The sequence below is a fragment of the Vulpes lagopus genome, chromosome 10 (assembly GCF_018345385.1).
Source record: "Vulpes lagopus strain Blue_001 chromosome 10, ASM1834538v1, whole genome shotgun sequence".
NCBI lineage: Eukaryota > Metazoa > Chordata > Mammalia > Carnivora > Canidae > Vulpes > Vulpes lagopus.
The window spans coordinates 98,835,271-98,858,808 of record NC_054833.1 but is presented as its reverse complement, the minus strand read 5'-3'; the positions used below and the strand labels follow the sequence as shown (position 1 = coordinate 98,858,808).

The 23,538-nt window shown below is 44.6% G+C and overlaps 1 protein-coding gene across 2 annotated transcripts in view; it reads left to right on the top strand.

Annotated features, from left to right (window-relative positions):
* Window positions 1-11,107, top strand: part of WWOX (WW domain containing oxidoreductase) — a 948,794-nt gene extending 937,687 nt beyond the window's left edge. Inside the window, exons 9-10 of one of the 2 annotated variants that reach the window (XM_041772247.1) lie at window positions 10,028-10,227; window positions 10,989-11,107. In XM_041772247.1, coding sequence (XP_041628181.1) covers window positions 10,028-10,216 — 189 coding nt within the window. In that variant the 3' untranslated portion in view covers window positions 10,217-10,227; window positions 10,989-11,107. Of the gene's footprint in view, window positions 1-10,027 lie in introns of both variants that reach the window. The other variant, XM_041772246.1, reaches the window with a different exon arrangement.
* Window positions 11,108-23,538: the final 12,431 nt, after the last annotated feature.

Below are 23,538 nucleotides of genomic sequence, written 5' to 3'. Positions count from 1 at the left end.
TCCATCTCTTTCTTTTTCTTTTTTCTTTCTTTTTTTTTTTCGCCTTAGTCTTTCATACTTTTTTCCTCCATCCCCATTTATGAAAACAAAAGGTAACTAAATTGAAACCTGGCAATGAGATTTGTCTGAGGAAGGAAGACAGCTTGATTTATAAGCTCAAGGGACTTCATTTTTGCTCACCTCCTTATTATTTCATGACTTCTACAAATACTGTTGCTACCTGCAGGGAAGAAATGGAGACTTTTCAGTTGATCAAATGGTTTCCCCAGTCCATCAAACACATAAATATACTCAAAAGGGAAAGGAAATGTTAATGTTCTGTTGAAAAGCAACTGAGTTTTGGCAGGGTGTAGAGCAGAGGTTGGCAAACTGAGGCCAGTAGACCAAATCTGGCCCTAGGGCTTGCTTTTGTAAATAAAGTTTTATTGGAACACGGCCACATTCACTGGTAGACATGCTGTCTATGGCTGGTTCCATAACAACAACGGCAGATTTGAGTTGTTGTGACAGAGACTGTATGGCCCACAGAGCCGAAGAGAGCCTAAGAGCCTAAGAGATTTTCTATCGGACCCTTTGCAGACCAAATTTACTTACTGACCCTTGGCATACAGAAAAGAATCAGGGCTTGGGAGGTATTTAATAGTTTTGCCACTTTGGGCATGTGTTAATCTTGCTGTGACTCAGTTTTCTCATCTTTGAAATAGTAATGACAGGATCCTTTCATAGGGTTTGGGGATGTAAAACACCTAGCAGTGTGCTTGGCACGTAGTAGGGGAGCAATAAATATGATTCTTCTTTTTCACTCCAGATTCTTTTGCTAGAAAAATCCAAAAAACGCCCATCTTAGGATTCTAAGAAGTTATTTAGGAAACCCAAGGAAAATGGGCAGAAATGTAAGCCAAGGAGTTCCACATTGTTTCCGGTCCAGGCGCATGCCCACGTGTCTCCTCCCTGGGAGGAAGTGAGGGAACCTGAGCGGAGCACTGTTTAGGGATGAGAAAGCAAACAAAAGAAAGAAACCACAACCATCTAGGAAGAAATCTTTAATTTCTATTCAGCTTTAAAGAGTTTGAGAGAGTTTTTTTTTCTTTTAACAAACCAGTTCGAGTACATGCCTTCAGATTATAAAAGTACCTGAAATTGCCTAGAATATCAGCATGCAGAGCTTGTTAGTATTTACATATATTTACATAGAGAAACAAGAGAAAGATCTACAGTTATTTACAGTCTACATAGGAGAAGAGAAAGGCAGCCTAATTGTATTTCCTAAAATACAGTAGATGAGTAGTCAGCACATGCATATTTAGATAATATTTGCATGATAGAATACAATTTTTAAAAAAAAGACATACCTTTGTAACTTTCTATGCTAAGGTGTTGTATAATCAAGGTAATTTTTTTTTGTTTGTTTTGCTTCTAGTCTATTTGCATCGAGTGCTTTAAAATGTTCACTAACACCGAGGCAGAATTATTTACCCTGGCAATTAAAGCAACAGCACACACGATCATTTCCTACTAACTAGCAACAAGCTGCTGGTGAATGAAATATCTATTGTTTCTCATTACCCATCGACCACTGTGACGAGATCTCTCTGTGTAAAGGCAGTGCCTAAGCTATCACCATTAATTATGGAAGTAATATAAATGAGACGCTCTCCACAGTATGTTCTAAATGAAATATTAACAAGGCCAGCGTCTTTGAGCCTGAGAAATGATCTGTTGCAGAGAGCTCGCTATGAAAACGCACAAACCTAATGCAAACAGCGGGGCCAGGCATGGGTGCCTGCCTGTGAGATCTGAATTATCGCAAAGTCCATTTTTTTTTTTCATTCGTTTCTGGAAGACAGAGTTAAGAGTTAATTTCTTGCCGTGATGTGGCCCCATCAGAAGACTCTGTGGGTTTTATCCTCTCCCCCCACCCCCACCCCGCACACCCATGCCTTCCAGTACTACGTTGTAGAATATTTATGTGACCTAGGTGTAAATGAACTGTCAACCTTAAAATCTAAACAAACAGCTTGTTTGGGGTTTGCCCTGAAATCTGGCTTGCTCACAAAAACAGTCAGCTCTTGGTTGTCTAAAAGAGCCAACGTGGCAGGCCGACTCGTTGGAGTGATTCCATGCAGCAGAAAGGAAGGGGGGAGCTTTTTGTTTCACCTGTACTGTGAACATATTCTTTGCACCATTATATTGGAACAGAACCCATTAATTCCGCCCGGCAATTATTTCAAAGGTTTATTTCAGTATACATGGCAAATACGGAGGCATACACTTATATACAGTATACAGAGCTAGCTATAACTGAGGATAAAGAAGTAGAGTAAAAATGTAAAATGTCTCAAATTAACACACGCTGAATATCTTCTTTTATCTCTTACAAACACCCAGTAGTCTCTCAGCACTAGCATCGAGGCAGCCCAGTTGGAGAATTTCAGGAACCAGCCATCAGATCTGTCCCATGCAGATCTGTCCCATTGGATGGTGCCAATTTTGGTGGCAAATTTCTATGGCTCTTCTGCTTAGTGGTTTCAAACTAACCCGTGGAAGAGTGGATACCCCCCAATGCAATCTTCCATCCCAGCAAGAGAACTCCCCATTTGGAAGGAAACTGTACTTTGAGCAATGTGAGTATTCCAGGCGGCACTGGCAGGGAATGTCCAGGGACTTGATGGCCATGACACAGTCAGTGGCATCCTGTCTTGTTTTTAAGGAGACCATCTCTCAGGCCCAATCAGCTTGAGAGTGTTTTTGGCGAGCACAAATGGAAGGGGGCATAAGGAATAAGCAGGAGCAGTATTGCCCACCCGGATTGTTCCTGATTGTTCCTGAGCCGTTGCTCTTCCTTTCCCTGGTGCGGAGCACACCCACGCCCCTGTCCCCACCCCCGCCCAAAGCAGGTCTACAGTCTCAGAGAACAACAGGTCTCAGAAAGATGAAATCATTCTAAGTATTGCTCCTCCACTCTCGAGACCAGAGATAAATCTGTCACGGAGCCCTTGGAACATTTATGGCAGAGATTCTGGAACACAGAAGAGGTATGAAAAGGGCCTCATTTATTTCAAGGGAAAGTTCAGAACAGTTCATTGAATTGAAAACACAGGTCCTGAAAGCCTACCAAGGTCAGTGCGCCCTTAAATCCTGCTGATAGCCTAAGTGAAAATCCTCCCATGCCCAGCCTTCCCAGGATAAACATGGCTTTGGGCTTCTTTGGATGGTTGGGATTGGCTGCCTTTTCCTTCCCAAAACTTAAGGCTAGTGAAGACAAATATATTCTTCTGTCTTAAAAAAAAAAAAAGAAAAAAAGAAGTCCTTTGCAGCTTTCCTTCCTGGACCTACAAGTCTCTAAGCTTGATCCTGCAAATATTTGTCAGAGGAATAACGGCAGTGCTCGTCCTGTCCTGACTTTACATCTCATTCTGCCCTGGTCTCCAAGTCATTCTCTTAAAACTCCATAATGAACTTTCTAGAAATTCATGTCTTTTGTCAAGGGAAATGCTGTGGTCCTTGTAGTCTGACTCGGATTTGGAGATATAATATTCAGAATACCTGAACTGCAGTCAAGAAAGGCTCCGTGGCACTTCGGAGACTCTCCGAATGGAGGCCTGTGAACACGTGGCTGTTACTCAAAATCTGTACCACATTTGTTCTTCTTCCGACACTTCACTCAAAAAATGCAATTTCCAGCTCTGGCCTGTGCTGGGACCAGCTGCATTTATGGTAATGATCTGGCCTAGCCCTTTCCTCCCGTAGAGGCACCGCCATCAAGCCCCCTTGTAGCCTAGTCCCCAGTGTCACCAGCGGAAGGACCCTCTTTCACCTACTGTAGGAGAGACAAGTCAACCAAAAAGAACCTCTGAGGTTTTCTGCACTTGGGAACCTGTTTTAGCAAAACAAATAGAACAAAAACTGTTTCCTTGTGGCAAGAGGAGACTATCCTAACCCATTGTCTATTACGTTAGAGTGGGTTCTCTTCTGTCAGGCTGAAAATCTGACTGTGATCTAAATGGATGTTCTGGAACGCTCTCTCACCCTTTTTAAAGCCTCCACAGTTAAAAGCAAATATCTACATTCCTCATCTTCTTCGCTGTTTTCGCTTTGAGAAATGGAGTAGTATTTCCCTTCTGTAATAAATGTTAAGAACAGCCTGTGAGTTAGCAAAACTCCCAAAGGCTGTGAAAACAAAAGTTCTGTTTTGATGCCAACAGGAAGTATCTGCATGTATCCAAGCCCTTATGGTTTAAAGCCTTTGTGGGAGTCAATTGTCACAAATTTGTAGGAATACATTTGTTGGGAGCTAATTAAGAGGGTGGGGAATGGGGACCAGGGTTTCTTCTGCACCCCTGATAGAACGTGTCAGGTATTCTCCTCCAAAAGGCCACAGTCATCTGACATTATGTGAATTTATAAAATGGAGATTTGCTTAGGTTTCACTGGTTTTGATGTGGTTCAGTTAATGGCCCCCCAAAAAAGCCTATGATCCAAGAGCAGGTTCCTTAGCTAGGCAAATCTGTCATATGGAGGTGGCTTTTGGAATCAGGTGACCTTTTTGTTAAGGGCCATTTGCTCCTACATCTTCTGCAGTAGTGCCGAGTCTTCAATTTTGTTAATCCAAATGGATATAACTTCAATTTAGTTCACTGACTAAATCAACAATGGAAAAACTTCCCTTTTAACATTTCTCAGGTGAACACATGACAACCCATTTCATTCCGTGCCACGTCGGGGCATCAGACAAGGTGTGGCCCAGAAAGGCAAAGAGGCCCTCATGTGGAAGCTTCTGCCGAGTGGGAGACACACAGCAGGGAATGGGCAACACGCAAACATTTCTGCCCCAGGTTTGGGAAGGAGGCCTTGCACGGCAGCTGGTCTGGATTCTGGAGTCGGTTGATCTGTGTGGTTATCTGTGTGGCTTTGGACAAGTTGCCTTTAATCTCTGATACTAAGCGGGCTTCTGGGCGAATGGGGATAATAGTCCCTGGCTCGGAGGGCTGGGTGGGGGTTAGACTATCACGCTTATAAAAGCTCTCTGCGTGGTGCCTGACGAATTGTAAGCTCTCAATACATGCTAGCCATTGTCACCCCTTGAATAGTCCCTAGTGGCAACCGCTCACTAGGAGAGCATGACAATTTGGAGGACAGCGTCCTTTCGGATCCTCTGTTCTCTTCTAGCCCCTCACATAATCTTGGTGGAAGTTGGTGTGTTAGTTGATTAGCACTTCCTTCACGACTGTCAATTGGATTACACGAGCATCACAGTGGAGGAAGGGGGTGACTTGGTGGCGGTGGTCATGCTCCTGGAGAAGGCAAGCTGCCTTACTCCATGAACTAATGAAACACATGGCACAGGTTGGGGGGCTTAAAAGATCGTTCTCAGATGGTAAGTAGGGAACTGATAATATTTTGGGGGCAGTTTGCTTTTGTTCGCCTTTCACGTTGGAGATTTAAACTGTAATTGTTTTTGAGGAACAGATGTGTAGGTATCCGGAGATGAACTTTTCTCCGGTAAAGTGGTTTTGCCCGTTTCCGGTAGAGTGGTTACAGACTCTTCTTTCAGGAATGTTACTGGGAGACAGGGTAAGACAGGCTGTGGAGGCAGCCACTGATTCCACCAAGACACGTGCGCTCACTCCCTCGCCTCCTATCACAAGTCACTGCCATATTCTGGAGCCACCGGACAGGTGGCTGGTTTCGCACTGGGCAAGTGTTTGTTTGCCTCACAGACCCCAGAGGAGTAACAGGGAAAGCTTGGAGGCTTGAAGAGGCACCTGTGTTGCCTTTCTGCCATCCCTGTCCCTGGAAGTCAGCAAGATAATCACCACCCACTTCCAGAAGGGCTCTTCTTCCCTGCCTATGGGGCTCCACGCTCAGGCTAACTTCCTTGCCATGTTTCTTTACGCAACTACTTTTTTGTTGAACTGAGTCATTCAGCATTTGCCGGGCGATGTCCTGGTATCAATACGTCTATAATAAAGCAATCTTAGAACAGCTACTACTCTCGAAATCATTGAATATATAGATATTCCATGAGAGCGTGTCTATGTATTTTTATACGTCTCATAGTGAAACCTACGTCAAGACAGGAAGATAGTCTTCCTTTTAAGTAAGCATGCATTTTAAAATAGAGAAATTTGAAAACTCAACATTGTGTAGTATGTGTCCTTATTAAAATGTAAGCTATATTAGAGTACTAACCAATGCATCACAAATATCAATATGTGGGTGGCTTTTTTTCTCTACTATATATTGTTTATCAGAAACCTCTGTACCTTTTCCTTTAAAAGAGTCAATATTCATTTGTATTCTATGCTGACGGCTCCAAATTGATGGCCAGCGGTTATCAAATAAATGTTGATGAAAAGCGGCTACTTAACATTTTCATCCCGACAAAGGGTTTTGGAAGGAAGGATAATTTAGATCTCAGGGCCTCAACTATAAATAAACAACTGCTTTTTAAATCCCACCTTTCTGTAGTTGCAGATTGTACTGCAAATCTGACAAATGATTTCTGAAAGAAAATGATGAACCCTTATTACCAAGATACTCTTAACTTAGTCCCAAAAAAGAATCGTAAGTAATTTTACATACACTATAAAGATTGATGGCACACATCTCCTCTGGCAGCTCGCAAATGTTTGACTAGATCAGAAATGGCATTCAGACATGATTAAAGATTCTGCTGGGCTTCCCAGAAAATCTCAGTCCCGTGTCATCCACACCCTAACTCATTCCATGTCCCCAGGATGGAGCCGCTGTACCCCAGTTCCCAGGGTTGGCAACCACACGCAGCCTATAGGCTTCCGATAAATTGTTCTTAAAAATTCATTTAGGGGAACCCACAGCTCCAGCCAGTGTTTATATGTCAAGGTGCTGCTATTATTTTATCACGATGGATCAGTAGAGCAGTGGTGACAACCAACAAGACGTTGCTTCAGATATTTTATAGCAGAGTTGTTAACATTATTTCCTTTATACGGCTCTTTCATCTTTTCTGAATTATGTACTGATGCCCCAAAAAGTGGCATGAAAGTCATTCGATGATGATTAAAGGGCTCTTTAAAAAAAAATTTTTTTTTATCAGTTTAAAAATGTTTTATCTGGTATCAGCAGTACCGGCTTATTTACTAATGAGATTTCTCTAATGTGACTGTCTCATTCTGATGATAGGCAGACCAAAAAGCTGATGAGCCAAAAATTAGAACTTGTTATTAAACTGTCATCACATCTGATCATATAAAGATGTCACTCAGAGGCTGCCATGGGTGAAAAGAACTGAAAAGAGAATTCCCCGAGAAGTCAGAAGGGTAGCGGGCTTGGCACTGAAAGGTACTATCACTACCTAAGTGTCCAAGAAGAGAGGAAAGGAAAGCAGGGCACCAGCTGAATGGAGCGAGAACCCAGGGGGTGGCTTTGCCAACTACATGCAGTTCATCTTCGGAGTAGAGATGGTCTTTGCTTTCAGGGGCCCCTACAGCACCATGTTCTGCACAAAGCCAGAGCCACCCATGATGCCATTAAGATTGTGCATCACCCCGAGCCTCGTGGCAAAGGAATCAAAGCCAGCTCTTGGTAGATGATTGGGCCATTCTAAAATCTATGGTTTTCAGCATGGTAGCCAAATGTCAGTTTACATGAAATGAGGTCAACAGCGATTGCTTTGAGATTCCAAGGAGGGAAAACGCATGCCGCCCCCCCCGCCCCCGCTCCCTTGTCAACCTCATTCTGAATCAACGTCAGCGCCGAATCTCTTTGCAAAAATACCATTCCAACAGTGCGAGAGTGCAATGTGGTATCATTTCAGAAGGTCACAGTGGCAAGATATTACATTGGGCTTGGAAGAATTCTGCTTTTTGCTCTCCCAGATGGTCTACTTTGATCTTCTCTCAGGATTGGTAGCACTGTCGTGATGTGCAAACGCTGATATTATATGCACTCTTGAGTAGGGGTGGGGAGCCTCGATTTGGGAATGAGCTGACTGGATTCTCTCACCACTTGGGAGCTGATGGTAAATCACCTGACCACTCTTTGGTGGATTTGGCAGCTACAAAGTAGAATGGAAATCTAAGATATCCAGAAAATTATGCAAAACACCATTTCCACCTGAACTCTGCTAAGAATCGAGGCCAAGATGATACTTGGCTTGAGTTACTGGGATGAGCATCTCAGTTCTTCAATTTGTCTTTAGAGGCACTTTGCTTCCCTTTCTCCCCACATGGGATGCAGAGGAGTCAGATAAACCACTCAAAATTCTTTCAATAAATGTGCCAGGTGCTAAGCTAAGGGTTATTAGGAATGATAATTCAGTGAGAGGGAATTTGGATGACATGAGCTTATTTCCATTACACTTGAGCCACACAAATCAATTCGGAAAGAAATAGCTGAATCCAAGAAAATAACTGGCTATTTGGGGAGTGGGCATGGTGAGGGGGTTGGGAAAGTAAAACACCCAATTACTATTTAATTAAATCGAAGTCATGTCAGATGTTCAAATTCTGGACTAATGGGACTTGTCCAACCCACCAAACAGCTAGTAATCATCAGAACTCTCAAGGCTGATGACATCCCAGCCCACTCTCCATACTGCTCCCCACAATCCTGTTGCTTGACTGTGTTGGACCATTTGCTTTGCAGACTATTTCAAATATGACCACAGAAACTGACACTGAAGTCCTCCCCCACAAAACAAACAACCAAGCAGAAACCCCAAAGTCTGCTTTGTAGTACTTTCCTAAAATTATAACACCTCAAGATCCTGATTCTCAAAAGGACCTTGGCGCCCAATGGTTCTAGAGCACAATCCCAATAAGCTCAAACCAAAGTGACGGGAGAGGGATGATTCTCCACGAAGCTCTGTTTGAGCACGATGTCAGCCTTGTACGGGCCGGGAAATGGTAAGCTCTGGGTGAGGGACAGAAATGCATTTCCCTTCCTGTCAAATATCCTTCGTGTCTTCCCTAATGGCGACCTTATCCCCATTACCTTTTCCATCCTCTTCCACCACCCTCCTCCCTATAAGCTGATAATTAGTTGGTGCAGCAAGGGCTGTGATGCACATAAATAATCATAAGATGCCAGATAAACTGTATTGGTTTTAAATTAGAGCCGTGCCTACCATGTCTCCCCATGAACACCAGCCTATTATTTTTAATTATGGCTTGCAAAGCAAAGTGATTTCTTGCCCTCTTTACGGCATCCCTGACAGCATTGTGTCAGCGGGATGATATGGTGCCCCACCGGCACACACATCCCTAGCCACAGCACCGACTGTTACTCAAAAGGTGAATCGAAAGTAATCAATCGCACTCTTTGCAACTTACAATTTGAAGTGGGCTGGGAGGAAATGTACCCCCTTAGTCACTGTCCCATTGCACATACGGGGTGACGACGACATTTACAAACAGGTTTGCACAGGATCTGGATGAATTAACACGCGTGTCGGGTGTCTGCATGAGGCATGTATGTACATGGCATGGAGTACATGTATATGTGTGTCTTAGCACAGAGTCACACAGCACTGCAAACTCGTCCCCTAGCAGCACTGTGGGCAACAAAAGAAAGGAAAGGTCTGGCACCAGTCCCTCTCTGGGTTTTCTATCTGATGGGCCATCATTGGAGTGGTTGGTTTAATTCAGACAGAAGGTTCTAGAAACGTCTTGGTGTCAGATTATATCATGCATTGAGAAGTCAGCGGTTTGGATGAATTTGTTCTTGTGTGTTCAAAAGGATGCCGTCTTGCTCAGAAGAGACGTTTGATGTGACTGATATTGCGTATTTATTTTCGAAGCCTTTACCTCTACAAGGTGTAAAAAGTTGCAACCAAGTTGATGAACTTGCTTTCGCAGGATGGTCACATCACACCTTGTACGGTCACCTGCTGGGCTCGGTACCCTCTGCCGAGCCGAGATCCAGGTGTCTCTGGGCCAGGCGGGGTGGGGTCTGCTAATCCCCAGACAGGATGAAGTCAGCTCATCACTTCTTTTAAAAAAAAAAAAAAAATTTTTTTTTTGGGTCTCTTTTCTTTGATTTCCAGCAACAAGGAGCTGCCACCACCGTCTACTGCGCTGCGGCTCCGGAGCTTGAGGGCCTGGGAGGGATGTACTTCAACAACTGCTGCCGCTGCATGCCGTCCGCCGAGGCTCAGAGCGAAGAGACGGCCCGGGCCCTGTGGGCGCTCAGCGAGAGGCTGATCCAGGAAGGGCTTGGCGGCCAGTCGGGCTAAGGGGAGCTCCGGTGAGCATCCGCGCCACCCACCCCGCTGCCAACGCTGGCCCCCCGCCAACCTCTTATCCGGGGGCTTTCCACGTCCCCCCTCCACCCCCCCTCGACTCAGATCCGCCAGAGCAAAGGAAATAAGAGTAGTCACAACATAGTGAAAAAATGTCAAGTACCCACGGGAAGCAGGGAATTGCAGGGCCAAGGGGACAATCTCTTCTCTGGGGCTGGGTGAGGCTGGCAAGTCTCTTTGCTTTCCTGTCGGTGGCCTGTTTAGGTGGTGTGCAGGTTCCTTGTCTCACTGGCGAAGCCCAAGCAATTCTGCAGCACTGTTTCAAAAAGCCAGGTGTCCCCCCCCCCCCGGCCACCCCCACAAGCACAGCCTGCCATGGCCACACTGTAGTCAGGAGCTGGCCTTCGTCTGTGCAGGGAAGAAGAGGCGAGTGTTCATCCTGTCATTCACCCTGACCAAGTCTGAGTGGGCATGGCAGTGCCAGGGGAGAGAGCTCTCAGACCCCTGATCCAGCCAGCCAAGAGGGAGGTGACACTTAGAAAAGGGTGGGATACACAGAGCGGGTGGGTCGCCAGAGGGCTGGCCCACCGACCCCCTCGCCAAAGCTGCACAAAAAAAATTCTTCAGAGAGGATAACAAACAAATTTTGCAAATCATTCCCTAGATACCTTGGCAGGCAAGAAAGGAAGCATTGCATCCATGAGCATATACAGGATATTTGGGGGGCAGAGGATAAAAAGTTGTTCCATTCACTCTACATTTACAGTTTCCAGAAGCATCCCGACCGTGGAGGCTCAGTGCCTCCCCGTCATCCTGCTCGAGCGTTCCGCTTCCACTTCCTCTCCTCCCGTCCAACGCTTAATAAAAGAACATGCTTGAATATGATCACCTGAAGTTGTGCACTGTCTCTTTAAATGTTTGTCTCAGTTTTGTTTTTTGTCTTGTTTTGTTTTTTTAGAAAAGAAATCTAGAGGAAAAATAAAGCGCTTCTTGTAGATGCCAGGAAAACACCGCTCTTGTTTCTTCTCAGAGTTTGTTTTGTTTTTGTGCTTTGTGGCTGTCCGTGGGCCAAGTTGTCTCTTGCGATTAGCATGCCAGCATCATATTTTCTGTTAGAGAAAGAGAGAAAGAGAAAAAAAATGACTATCGTTTAATTTCACCTTAAGAGGTTTTGTTATTACTTCTAGTGGGTTCTTACGGGCCTCGGTGGTTTTCTCCCCCTGTAATTATCAAGTTCTTGGCGACTAGACAGTCTCTCTATGCATCAGAATGGGGGCAACTGGGGTCTCTTTCCAGCTAACCCCTTTTCCCATTCCATCAGGGATGTAAGGAAGTCGACCTTGGCCTGATAAAATGCTTTTGCTGAAATGCCAGGAAATACCAGGTGGTAGGATTGTGTGTGTGTGTGTGTGTGTGTGTGTGTCATTGTTCATCCTCCTGATAATGGCAGTTTCGGGCCAGACAATGTCATGAATCTGCGCCCCGGCCGTGTGGTGCAGTGTAGTCACACACCAGTGCTTTCCAGCACCCCAGAACCTGGCTACCTCCTCCCATCTGGCCGGAGTCTTTCTTACAAAATCTGTACAAACGTGCTACTGTCACTTTTCTAGTCCAAAGCCTCTAGAGCACCTGACTGTTTGCAAAGTGACCCTCATAATTCTCCTCCTGGTGTCCACACCTTGGGCAGTCCCCTCCCACACTGGCTCTGGCCCGAGCCACATGACTTGCTTTAGCCAATTTGAAAAGTGCTTGTGCACCAGGGCTTGACTTTTCCTGCTACTTTTTGGGACTCTGGAACCGCCATCATGTGAGTGAGCCTGGGATTGCCTGCTGGATGATGAAACGTGGTCACTACCCAAACGGACATCGAGCTAACTACTGGATGTGTCAGTGAGAGCATCCCAGGCTAGTCAGGCCCAGCCAACCTAACCCAGATGAGAGGAAACTCCCCAGTTGATCCACAGAACTGTGAAAAATGAAACTCTGTTATGTTAAGCCACAACATTTCATCATTACTTGTTACACAGCAGATGCTAACTGATACAACTCCTCACCTCACTGGGTAAAGTCCACATTTTTTACTGCACCCTAGGAATTCTTTCATAATCTTGTTCCCGGATAGCTCCCAATCTCGTATTCCAGCAATTTCTCCTCACTCACTGCACGTAGCCTTCCTGTGTTCCTGAAATATGCCAAGCCCATTCCCAACTCAAAGACGTTATACTTGCCATTCCCTCCACCAAAATGTTTTCTCCCAGAGACCTGCATGGCTTCCTCCCATTCCACATTCTGGTTTCTGCTCCAATGTTACCCCCTTTCTGATGAGGTGACACTTCTGGCCACTGCATTCATGGTGGCATTTCATATGTCTACCTCTTGCCTTTTAGTTTTCTCCATGACACTTAACACTATTAAACACACTATGTGCCTGTTTACTATTTTGTCTCTCCCACTCCTATAGTATAAACTTCACGATAGCTGTCTATTTTGTTCACAGCTGGGGCCACAGTGAACTACTAGGTCCTTGAACTACTCCTGCCACATAGTAAGCAACTAATAAATAAACATTGAAGGAAAGAAAGATTCTTGGTGACTAGGTATTATGTTATGAAAATGACCCCCTTCATTGCAAGCAGGACTATGGGCCATACACTGTGCACAGCAGACTGCGACATCATGTCTGACTTCTAATGTGATCATAACCCTACCAGACCGCCCTCCTCATTCTGTCTTATGGGTGGAAAAAATTGAGGCCGGGAGATCTCTTAATTTGCCGTTGTCCACACAGCTCATAAGTGATGGAGCTGTGATTCACACTTGGATCTGTTGATGTCAAAAGCATGCATATTTCCTGCATCAAGGCCACCATTTCTTTCATAGGTTAGACGCATCCTTTCCAATAGGTCTTTGGACTGAGCAGAGAGGCGACTTTATGGGCCTAACTCTAGCTAAGCTCTAGGCGTTTGGTGAAGGTAGAAGCTAAGGCAGTGCAAAGAAGACATTGGAGTATCATCAGCCAAGGGGCTTTCCAGAGCATCAAAGAGAGAGAGCAGAGCATCAAGGGAGAATCTGCTGGCTGCCCACCTCCCTGCACTGTTAAGGTTGCTGTGCTGATTCCCGTATGGATCCTGCATCAGGAGGGAAGAAGAGGCTTGGGGGAATCTGACAAGCAGAGGTAAGTACTCCCCCAAATCAGGGAGCTTTCTAAGTCAGATAGATGAAGTCTTCATATAATCATTCATTCAACAAGCATATACTCAGTGCTACATTGTGGAAATCCAACATTTAGGGTAACGTTGTACACAGCACAACATCCACTGTTCCTGGTATATCTCAGGTCTATGGGTATCTTCACATTGTAAAAGGTGAGCAAGTGGATGCCATGAGTCTCAAGCTTATTCTACGTCCAAGGTTGCTATGGCTCACCATCGGTCAGGTGTGTGTGTGTGTGTGTGTGTGTATGTCTGTACATGTGTAACATAGTATCTATGTAATATATATGTACAGGTGATATATATTTTAATTATATCATCATGATCCTACTCTACCGCTATCACAACTACTGATTGCAGACTATTTATTGAGCATCTACTGTGTGCCAGTTGCTGGTCTAGGCATATCACACTCATTTCCTTATTTTATGTTCACATGATGAAACAAGGTTTTTACAGAAACAAAGTAACCAATCGACAGTCTCAAAGCTGGTGACTAGCAGAGTTAATATTCGAATCCAGGTCCATGCGCCTTCTGCTACATCCCACTGTTTAATGAGTAGCCCATAGATCAGCAGTATATGTGCATTGAATTTATACAATGAGTGAATTATTCACAAAGGAAGATTATTTGCTTTTGTACCCAAGCATGGGACCTGGCTGTCCTCCCGGTGCCCAGCGCCTAGTATAAATCTTGGGAATTATTTCTGTACCTGCCACTTATCCAGTACCAGCCCCTACAGAACCTTTCCTCTTGTCCTGGTTGTGAATAGGTCTGCATCCGGCCTTGACTCCCTGGGCTTAACTCCTGATGGACTCTGTGTCCAGAGTTTTCCACCATTGTGCAGTGCCATAGGATCCACCCAGAACAGGAAGAGAGAGCCAGGTGCTCTATAGTCATTTTCTTTTGAGTGGCTCTCCCTCCCGAAGGCAGCCAATTTTCACTTCCATGGCTGATTCAGGGAGACCCTTCTATCAACAGGAAACAAGAAATGGAAGCATCCCCAGCAAAGACTGATGCTGTGGCTTGTGGTTTTGCTGTTTAAAATGGGGTTATGGGCGGTTTTGTTTTGAACTTCAGTGAAGGAGGCCTGATTACTTTCATTAAGGTCAGCACTAGGCCAGAAAGCCCAGCTCGCACACTGGCTGCCCCTTCTGGTCACCAGGGGATACCGTGTTTAGAAGTTCACCTTGAAAAAACGTCTAAAATAGCGATTCTCCCCCCACCCCACATGTTAACTCTTTGTGCCTTTCAACACATCCAAGCTAGTGTGGTTGAGTTCATCTTAGAATACTAAGGGGTCTCACAGAATATGTTCCACATGGTCGCTTAAAACACTGCTCTGAGTTATGCCTATTGATGAGCAAAGGTACTAACCCTAACGGTGATTCTTAAAAAGAGAAAGAAAGGCTCCAAGCCCACCACCATTCCAGCACAGATAGTTTCATCTTTATTCCCGTTTAAGTCTCCATACTATTTGGTTCCCTGCCCCTCTTTTCCCTTTTAACTCCCGCAAATTATCTTATTCCTCAGTTTTCAGTAATTTTAACGGATGCCGACTACATTGGCTTGCTGGTGGGTCATCATTTGGAAATGCATATGATGGTCCATTTATGTTATTTCTAGTTTTTGCTGTTAGAACTAATGACTCAATTAGCATCTTTATGCATACAGCGTTTTCCTCCTGTTCATTTAACTCCTCTGCAAACATCTGCAGATATGGAACTATTGAGTCCAAAAGCTTATTTATTTATTTATTCATTCATTCATTCATTCATTCATTCATGAGAGACACAGAGAGAGGCAGAGATACAGACAGAGAGAGAAGCAGGCTCCCCATGGGGAGGCCAGTGCAGGACTCGATCCCAGGACCCCAGGATCACGCCCTGAGCTGAAGGCAGACGCTCAACCACCAAACCACCCAGGCATCCCCCAAAAGCTCTTTATTTGGCTCTTGCTGCATGTTGCTGTGTGCTGTCTGGAAGGGTTACCGCCAGCGGAACATACACGTTTCTGTTATTTTACAACCTCATCCACATTGGGTGTGACCATTTAATTTTGTTTTTTTACGTATTTTAACTTCACGTTGTCACAATCGGTAACTATTTATGTAAGATACCCCTAAGCAGCCAGTCTCCTTATTTAAGGCAGAAGCATTTTGTCTTTTGTTTTCCCACAGGATCAAGCTCACAGTTTTTAATTAGAGTGGAAATTCCAGGTGAGTCTACATTGGGCTTGGGTAGAAAAAAAGCAGCCGTGCTACCACACTATCCAATCAGGGAATGCCCTGACTTCTTCTCCTTGGCGATCACCAGTTGTAGCCCCACAGGAACCCCATCTGACTGCCTTGTAAAGAGCAAAACTATCCACCCAAGCCTCTTGGGTTCTTTTTGGCTTAGGTATGTACTCCACTAGCTAAGGACTGTCTGCTCTTAGGAAATGCGCCACGCCACTCAGCAAGATTGTCGCTCCTCGAAGCTAATCTGTTTACAAGGCCATGCCCTGCTGCATCTTGAGTGTGGGAGAATAAAAGCTGTTTTTAATTTTCAAGATAGATATATGCAAATAGAGGATCTCCATCACTCATTCAGATTAAAGAGGCTCTGTGTCTCCCCCAGCTCTCCTGATTCTATTTGATGTTGTCCTTTTACTCGGGAGTCATGACAATTGCTCGTTTGACGCTGGGCGCCCCAGATGAGAAAATCCACTTTTATAAAGTATCGTTTCCTGGGTGCTTACCAATGCTTTGTGCAACACGCTTAGCAGAAATGCTGTTTTGTCCTTTTAAATCTCACGACTTTTGAATTAAATGTCATTGTCCCCTTTTCACCAATGAGGAGAACATTTGAGTCCTGGGGCCACCACTTCCTGTGTGATGTTGTCCCAAAATTTCACCTTGCTGAGCCCATGAGTCTCCAAACCACTCTGCATTTGTGGTTTCTCTTGGCCCTCTGACTTCGCCCCTCCCTGTTTTACCTCCTACGTCCAGACTTGTTTAGACTCCTCTTAACAGAACAAATGTGGTTTCCATCAGTTGTCTACCTGAATATGGTTTGACTCTTTCTCTATATCCTTAATTATGACTTATGAGATTGGTTGAGGGGGGCGCATCCTATCATTGTATTTAAATACAGTTGATCTTAGAAACAATTGCTGAATAACTTTCTTTTTTTAAAGATTTTATTTAGTTATTCATTAGAGACACATAGAGAGAGGCAGAGGGAGAGGCATGATCCCCACAGGGAGCCTGATGCAGGACTCGATCCCAGGACCCCAGGATCACGACCTGAACTGGGCAGAAGGCAGACGCTCAACTGCTGAGCCACCCAGGCATCCCTGAATAATTTTCTTTTAAACAAAGTTTATTGCTGTTTTTATTAGAAAAGAAAATGAGTATTCAGCATGTAAACTTGTGGAGAAAATCAGAAAAACAAATTTGTCCATAATCCCACCACTCAAAATCACCCAACATTCTGATATATTTTTTTTACTCTTTTTAAAAATGCATTTTATAAAATACTTGTATCTCTTAAGTTTTAGCATCATATAGTTGTGATCATTTTCCGTACAGTTTTCTATATTTCGAACTGAATAAATTCTTGATCCATCTTTTATCAAGATGGCCCTGTGTTCAGATATTTCATAGCTGCGTCATTGTTTCATTGTTATTGGAGAGGTAAGTTTCCTCCACTATCATACTTGTTAACATAAATAAAAATATAAATATATTTGCATAAACTTTGGGGACAGGGAGGGGTCCTTTAGTTATTTTCTTAACATGGATCCCAAAGAGAAAGCACAGTCAACAGTATGGAAATATTTAAGGCCACTGGCGAGAAACCATTTCTGGGCTGCCCACATGGCTGGTTTGAATCTCTGCCAAGAGTTTTCTTCAAGAAGAGCAGGTGTGTTTTCACCCAGGTGCATTTGCTCTTGACCAATTCATTTTCCCCCAGATACTCTGTCTGCCTGGTGCTTGGCAGTGTGCATCTCAGGGCTGCCCGTTAACGTCCTGGGGTATGGCACGCTCTTCCCCTCTGGAACCAAGACAGAAGAGGGCAGGAGCTTTGCATCAGCAAAATTAAAAAGGCTGAATGTGAAAGAATTCAGTTAACTTTCGGTCAGCCGATTTTGCCAGCTTCTTGTAGTGTTACAGTGTTCATTGTTCTGCTGAAGAACCAACCGAGAAAGTTTGAAGACTTTCTTGGCTACGTTGGTGAATGTTCAGAATTCCCAGCCTGGTTTTCTGAGACCTGGCTCGCCTTGAGACGTGGTCCTGGGGAATTTTACCTGGTGTGGCCTAGATTTGAAAGACTTTATGATAAAGCACTTGGCTTTTCCCTCTTAGTAGCAGCTGCATTCAAACCCACTTCAGGGAGGGAGGCTGAGCAGATCCTTCTAGATGTTCAGAAAAATTTTCCTTCACATCACCTTTTTTTCCTAAACAAGATTCCAGAACCTTCTAGAAGCCTGCGTACATCTCCCAAAATATTCCCAAAGCCTTCACAGCTTCAGCACTCGCAATATATGGAAATAATAGATACGGGAAGACAACAACACACACACTTAAGTTTTTATAGACTTAGAGGTCTATATCGTGATACGTTGAATCTCAATGTAAAAATAGGTACTATTGGTAATAATAAGTACTAATTAAAATAAAATTATAGTGAGCATGATTTAGGAATACAGAGCAGACCCTCTGACCCAGAAATTCAAATTCTAAACGTTAATCCTAAAATAGGACAGTTCTTCCAGCCTGGACAGGTGATACAGGGTTTGTGAGTTTGTGTGTGTGTGTGTGCATGTGTGTGCAGAGGTGTCAAGAGCTTTGGAATCCAAAAACTGCCCTAACATACTAATGTATCTGAAAAGTCCTATTTTTAAAAACAAACAATTTAACCATGCTTAGCCCTAAAACCCTTGAACACAGGCCACTATTTTTTTAAAGATATTAATAGAAACAATAGTGTTCTCCAGGACACAGGTAGAGAAATGTTTCTCTTAAAGGAATAATAATAATAATAATAATAACGCTGAAAACCTGACATCAATTGAAATGTCCAACAGCTGGAAACAGGCCTCCCAGATTACCACAAAATAATGTAGTGGAAGAAATGTAATTGGCTGAAATGATGTTTTAACATATGAGGTGAAAAATGCAAGTTAAAAAAGAGTTTATAGGGTATGATCCCATTTTTGTTAAACAAATATAAATTTGTGCTTCGGTACATATAAATTATGTATTAAGAGAGAGAGAGTGAGGACTGAACGGGGTTCATAAGAGTTATCTCTGGTTAGAGGAAATGTAGGTGACTTTTTGTTTTTTTTGCTTATCTGCATTTCCCACATTTTCTACAATGAAAGTATGTCCCTACCACATTCTGCAAAGTAAAAGTTATCCCAAGAAAGACGAAACATGCCAACAATTGTGAACGTGCCCAGCGGTCTCCCTAAGCGTGAGAGCACAGCTGTGGGTTGATTCGAGTCCAGTAATTGGTCTTCCAGAAGGTTCTCTTGGGTTGACACAGTGACACAAACAGAATGGCTTTCTAGTTACACAGGAACAGGGTCGGGGACTTTCAGGCTGTGTGACACAAAGGACACAGGAAAAATAAAAGCAGGTAGATTATTTTTGGTCACTTCATGTTTTAACATAACTGGCCGGCCGGCTGAATTATAACTCTCATTGCCATGTATGTACAAACACCACCTCCCTGTGGCTTTGGCCAGGTGAGTGTCCAACCAGAACCTCCGCTCTGCCGGAGTTGGATGTTCTGACAAGGTTGACAAACAAGCTCCAACTGTTCCACTCCTCACCTCTCCACCTCCGTATGCTCCTGTTAACCTGGAGCATCCCTATCCAGCTCGTGCACAACCGGCCTGTGGTTGTTCACCAAGCCCCTTTCCACTGTGTTTTATTATAGCTTGTGAAACTGTTGAACTAAACGACGAGCCAAAGTATTGATTCTATCCATTTGATCTCTGCTAATGTGAAGATTTTTAAAAATACTATTAAAAAAGTAAAGTTACATATGCTATGTTACACTAAATAAATGCAATCACCAAAACACCTTGAAGAAATATTTAGGCATAAAAATATCAGCAATGCTACTGTATCGAGTGGAGAGAAATCCGAGGTGCAGACAGCATCTTTCTTGGAATCTGAATGGTAACTTAATATTTTGGACTTAAAATTACTTTTCCCTGAGTTTAATGGCATTCTACCTAGAAGGAAAGAATTAAAAGCACACTGTCTAGAAGCAAAAAAATTTAAAAATAAATCAATTCATTCAACAACTATCAGGCTAAATGAGAGCAAGACCAGTGTGACCACCTCCTGGTAATAGCTCTATGAGCTTCCTCAACAAAATCGAGGGGAAATGGCTCTACTAGCATTGCCCTCGTTTTAAATTCTAGGGCAGTATGATGAAGTGATCATTCTCGAGGCTTCGGAGAGCAAAGCTTCACAAATGGGCCCCAGTGCATTTCTGCAATTGCAGGGCTTCAAACCAGTTTCCATGATTCCGAAGACTCCAGTTTTTCACTGGCTCCTGTCCTTGGCATCTCTGATCACTAACACTTTCGCAGATACCCAAACATAGAGTGAAAGGTAGAAGGAAGGGCCTTCTGTTCATAATTGGTGTGGCTCAAACTTCAAGCCTTTCTTGTAAGGTTACACTCAGGCCGAGTTACGAGGCAGTTTGCTCAGGGAGACCAGGGTGGTGGTGGTGGGGGGTGGGGGGTAGGCACAGCCGGCAGTCGCTCTCAGGGCTTCCACTAAGGTGCACTTTTGTGGAGCATCCCTGAGATAGACTCCAGGGAGGATGGCGACCCCAGCAGCTGTGCAAAGTGGATCTCATTTCATTTTCTCCTTCCAGCAACGTGGTGCTGGGTCTGAGATGGGGCAAGGTGGGTAACACCAAAGCAGGCAACAGAGGGATCAAGAACAAAAACATTCTTGGGGAAAGCATATAATGCACTTGAGAAAGCCCAGTGAGATGCGCCCAGTCTCGCTCCTCACCCACCCAGCTGTCTGACTCTGAGGCATCGCTTGCCCTCCTGGAGCACTTGGGCCCAGGAACTTGTGAGGATGAAGGCCTCGTTCATTAAGCAGGTTAGTAACTTTAATTTAATTATTTATTTTTGTAACTTTAATTTTAAATCCCTGCCCGCCCCCCTAACCCCCCCCCCACCCCCCCGCCGGTTGGACCAGAATGATCCTCCTGCCCTTTTGGAGCAGGGCTTGATGGGGCCATGAGCACAGCAGTGACAGTAACAATTGTTAGGGGAGAGGCTTGTGGGTGCCTGAGGCTCATCTAGAAGATGGGACGGGCACTTTGCAGGGTGTCTCCTCAATGGTCTACTAAAGACCTGCCCCAACCCTACATCTGCGCTTAAAGCTCCCTTTCCATTGTCTGTGGAATTCACTCTGCACTTTGAGGGGGCAGCCTGCCCTGGCCGAGAGCACCAGAGCCATAAAAGTGTCAGGAAATTATGAACAACCCAAAGCCGGGGCCCGTTGCTCTGCGGTGGGCAGTGAGGGAGCACTAATGATGTGCGGCACGGAGGCCGTTTGGTACCTCCATCCATCTGTGCAGAGGGGAGTGAGGACAAGGCACGTGGCCCCCAGGAATCAGCAAGTTGCTCGGGCCCTGGGGTTACCGTTGAGCCTTCCAGAGGAGGGGACAGGGGCTGGAGCTGGGTGCTGCACAAAGCCACCGATGCAAACATTTCTGGCTGGGACTCCTCTCCATTTCAAAGTGCAAGATGCTCAGGTTTATCCTAACCTTGTGCTGAGACTGGTCCCAAATTCACCTTTTCACAGAATGAGCTGATTTCTGTGGCTCTGAGTTGGCAACAGCCTGTGTATTAATTTAACTCCGTCTTTATAGGCCTTTTGCATGCGGTGTTAAGCGCAAGGCACTACCACCTAATTAAAAGGAACTCTTATCAATTTGTAGGATAGTGGCTTATGGGAAAAAAATCATAATAAAAGCACTACATCAAACCCTCCATTCTGAAGAGGTAAAGATCAGTCACCAGGTGAGAATACTAGCATTTAATCATACGCTTGCAGAGCAAATCTGTAGATAAGCTCCTTGCTTTGAGAAACCCCCCTGGTTCTTAAACAGTTAACTTTCTAGAGGAATGGACATGGGGGTAGGGTGTGTGTGTGTAGGGGGATGACAAAGGAAATTCTTTCTAGTACCCTAATTATTTATTTATTTTTTTTATTCATGAGAGACACAGAGAGAGAGAGAAGCAGAGACACAGGCAGAGGGAGAAGCAGGCTCCATGCCGGGAGCCCGACGCGGGACTCGATCCCGGGACTCCAGGATCGCGCCCTGGGCCAAAGGCAGACGCCAAAGGCCTGAGCCACCCAGGCTGCCCTCCAGCACCCTAACTAGACCACCACTTCTATCCTTTGGCCTGCTAGGGTGGGCTGCTTATGTGGGCACGGTTGGCAATGACAGAAAGGATGTGCAGGAGATGTGGCCCACAGACAGGATTGAGGAGGAAACACTGTGGCTCACAGCGTGTCTGAGCACTGGAGGCAACGTCGGGTACGGGAAGCCCGGCCTTGCCCCTGCCCCTGCCTTGCTGGGTGGCCTTGTGCAAACTGGGCAAGCCTCACTTTTATCATCTGTGAAGACAGACCCATTGGCTTCAAAGAATGCTACAGCCCTAGGAAACCATGCAGGACAATGGAATGAGCGTGGGTCAAATCCCCGTGCTACAGCAGATCATCCTGCAGCAAGCAGTCATGCTTCTCTGTGTCTATGAAGAAGCTGCCCTGAAAATGCCCACTCCACATGGTTGCTTTTAGAGACTGAAAAAAAAAAATCAGTCAAGCTGAGGGAAAATAGTTGACACTCAGGCTTGTAATGGATATCAGTTTCCACCACAGAGTATCCTTTCAGAATGGAATGTTCTAAGATGCTATCCCAATTTTTTTTAATTTGTTTTATTTTATTTTATTTTTTAGCAAATAGCCCTTATTTTTTTAACAAATTGCAGCAGGGGCCCCTGAGACTGCTGGCCGCCCCTGTATTTGGGGGTAAGTCAAGCATTGACTTAGTCACACATTTTATTGACTCCACCTCTCCTCGGGAATGTCTTTTTTAATTCAATGGGGCAGGGCTGCATTGTGTAATATTTCTTTGCCCCAAATTTATAATCACCCCTGGTGTAATGCTGGCTGAAGTTTGTCAGGCTGGTCTGGTTCAAATATCTATTTTAAAAATCACCCAAAAAGCAAATTAAAATAAGAAATGTCATGTTCTTCTGTGTAGTCGCATTAGCTTGGCCTCTGGAAAAATGGGGAAAATAGCTTGCAGGCAGAGCAGAAGGACCAGCCAAGGCACTGTTCCCACCTGGATACGGAATCCAGAGAGTGGGGGCTCCACTGGAGAGGCCCCTTCAGGCTCGCTCTTTGCCAGTGGGCTCTTCTGGGACAGGATACCGCTGTCTCCAAAGCCCAGTGCTTTCAGGGGCGGATTGTTAATGATCCAGGCAAGGATGGGGGAGGGAGATGCCACCATTTTGGTATCCTGACCTGGTTTCTAGGGTAAAATTGGACACGAGGTCTTGCTGCATTTTATCGTTTAGCCTAATATCAGATAGGTACCTAAAGGAAGTCCTACAGGAGAGCAATCTAGGTCCCGAAATTTGAAAGGAGTGGAAGTAAAATGACATATGTTATGGGGACAGGAGACAGTGGACTCAACACCAAGCGCAAAGGGAAAATGCTTTGCCCATTTGATTCAAGTGTGAGTTTTATCTACGTGTCATCAGCCGTCTAGTTAACAGGCATCAGCCCGCCTATCTTTCTATCAGTTCACTCCAACCCATCGGTAAAAGGAGTACTCACACTGCAAAAAGAAGAAAACAGGAAAGCAGGTATTATAAAAATGTGAATATAACTATGGAGACAATATACACATAAAAAACAAAGAAAATACATTGTGGTCTATGAAAGTGACTGGGCCTACAAGAGATGCGTATGGAGAGATATGAATATGGGCACATTTCCTTCCTTCCCTCCCACTTATTTGAAACACTGATATACTTTACAAACTTTCTACAAGGACATTTCCTCA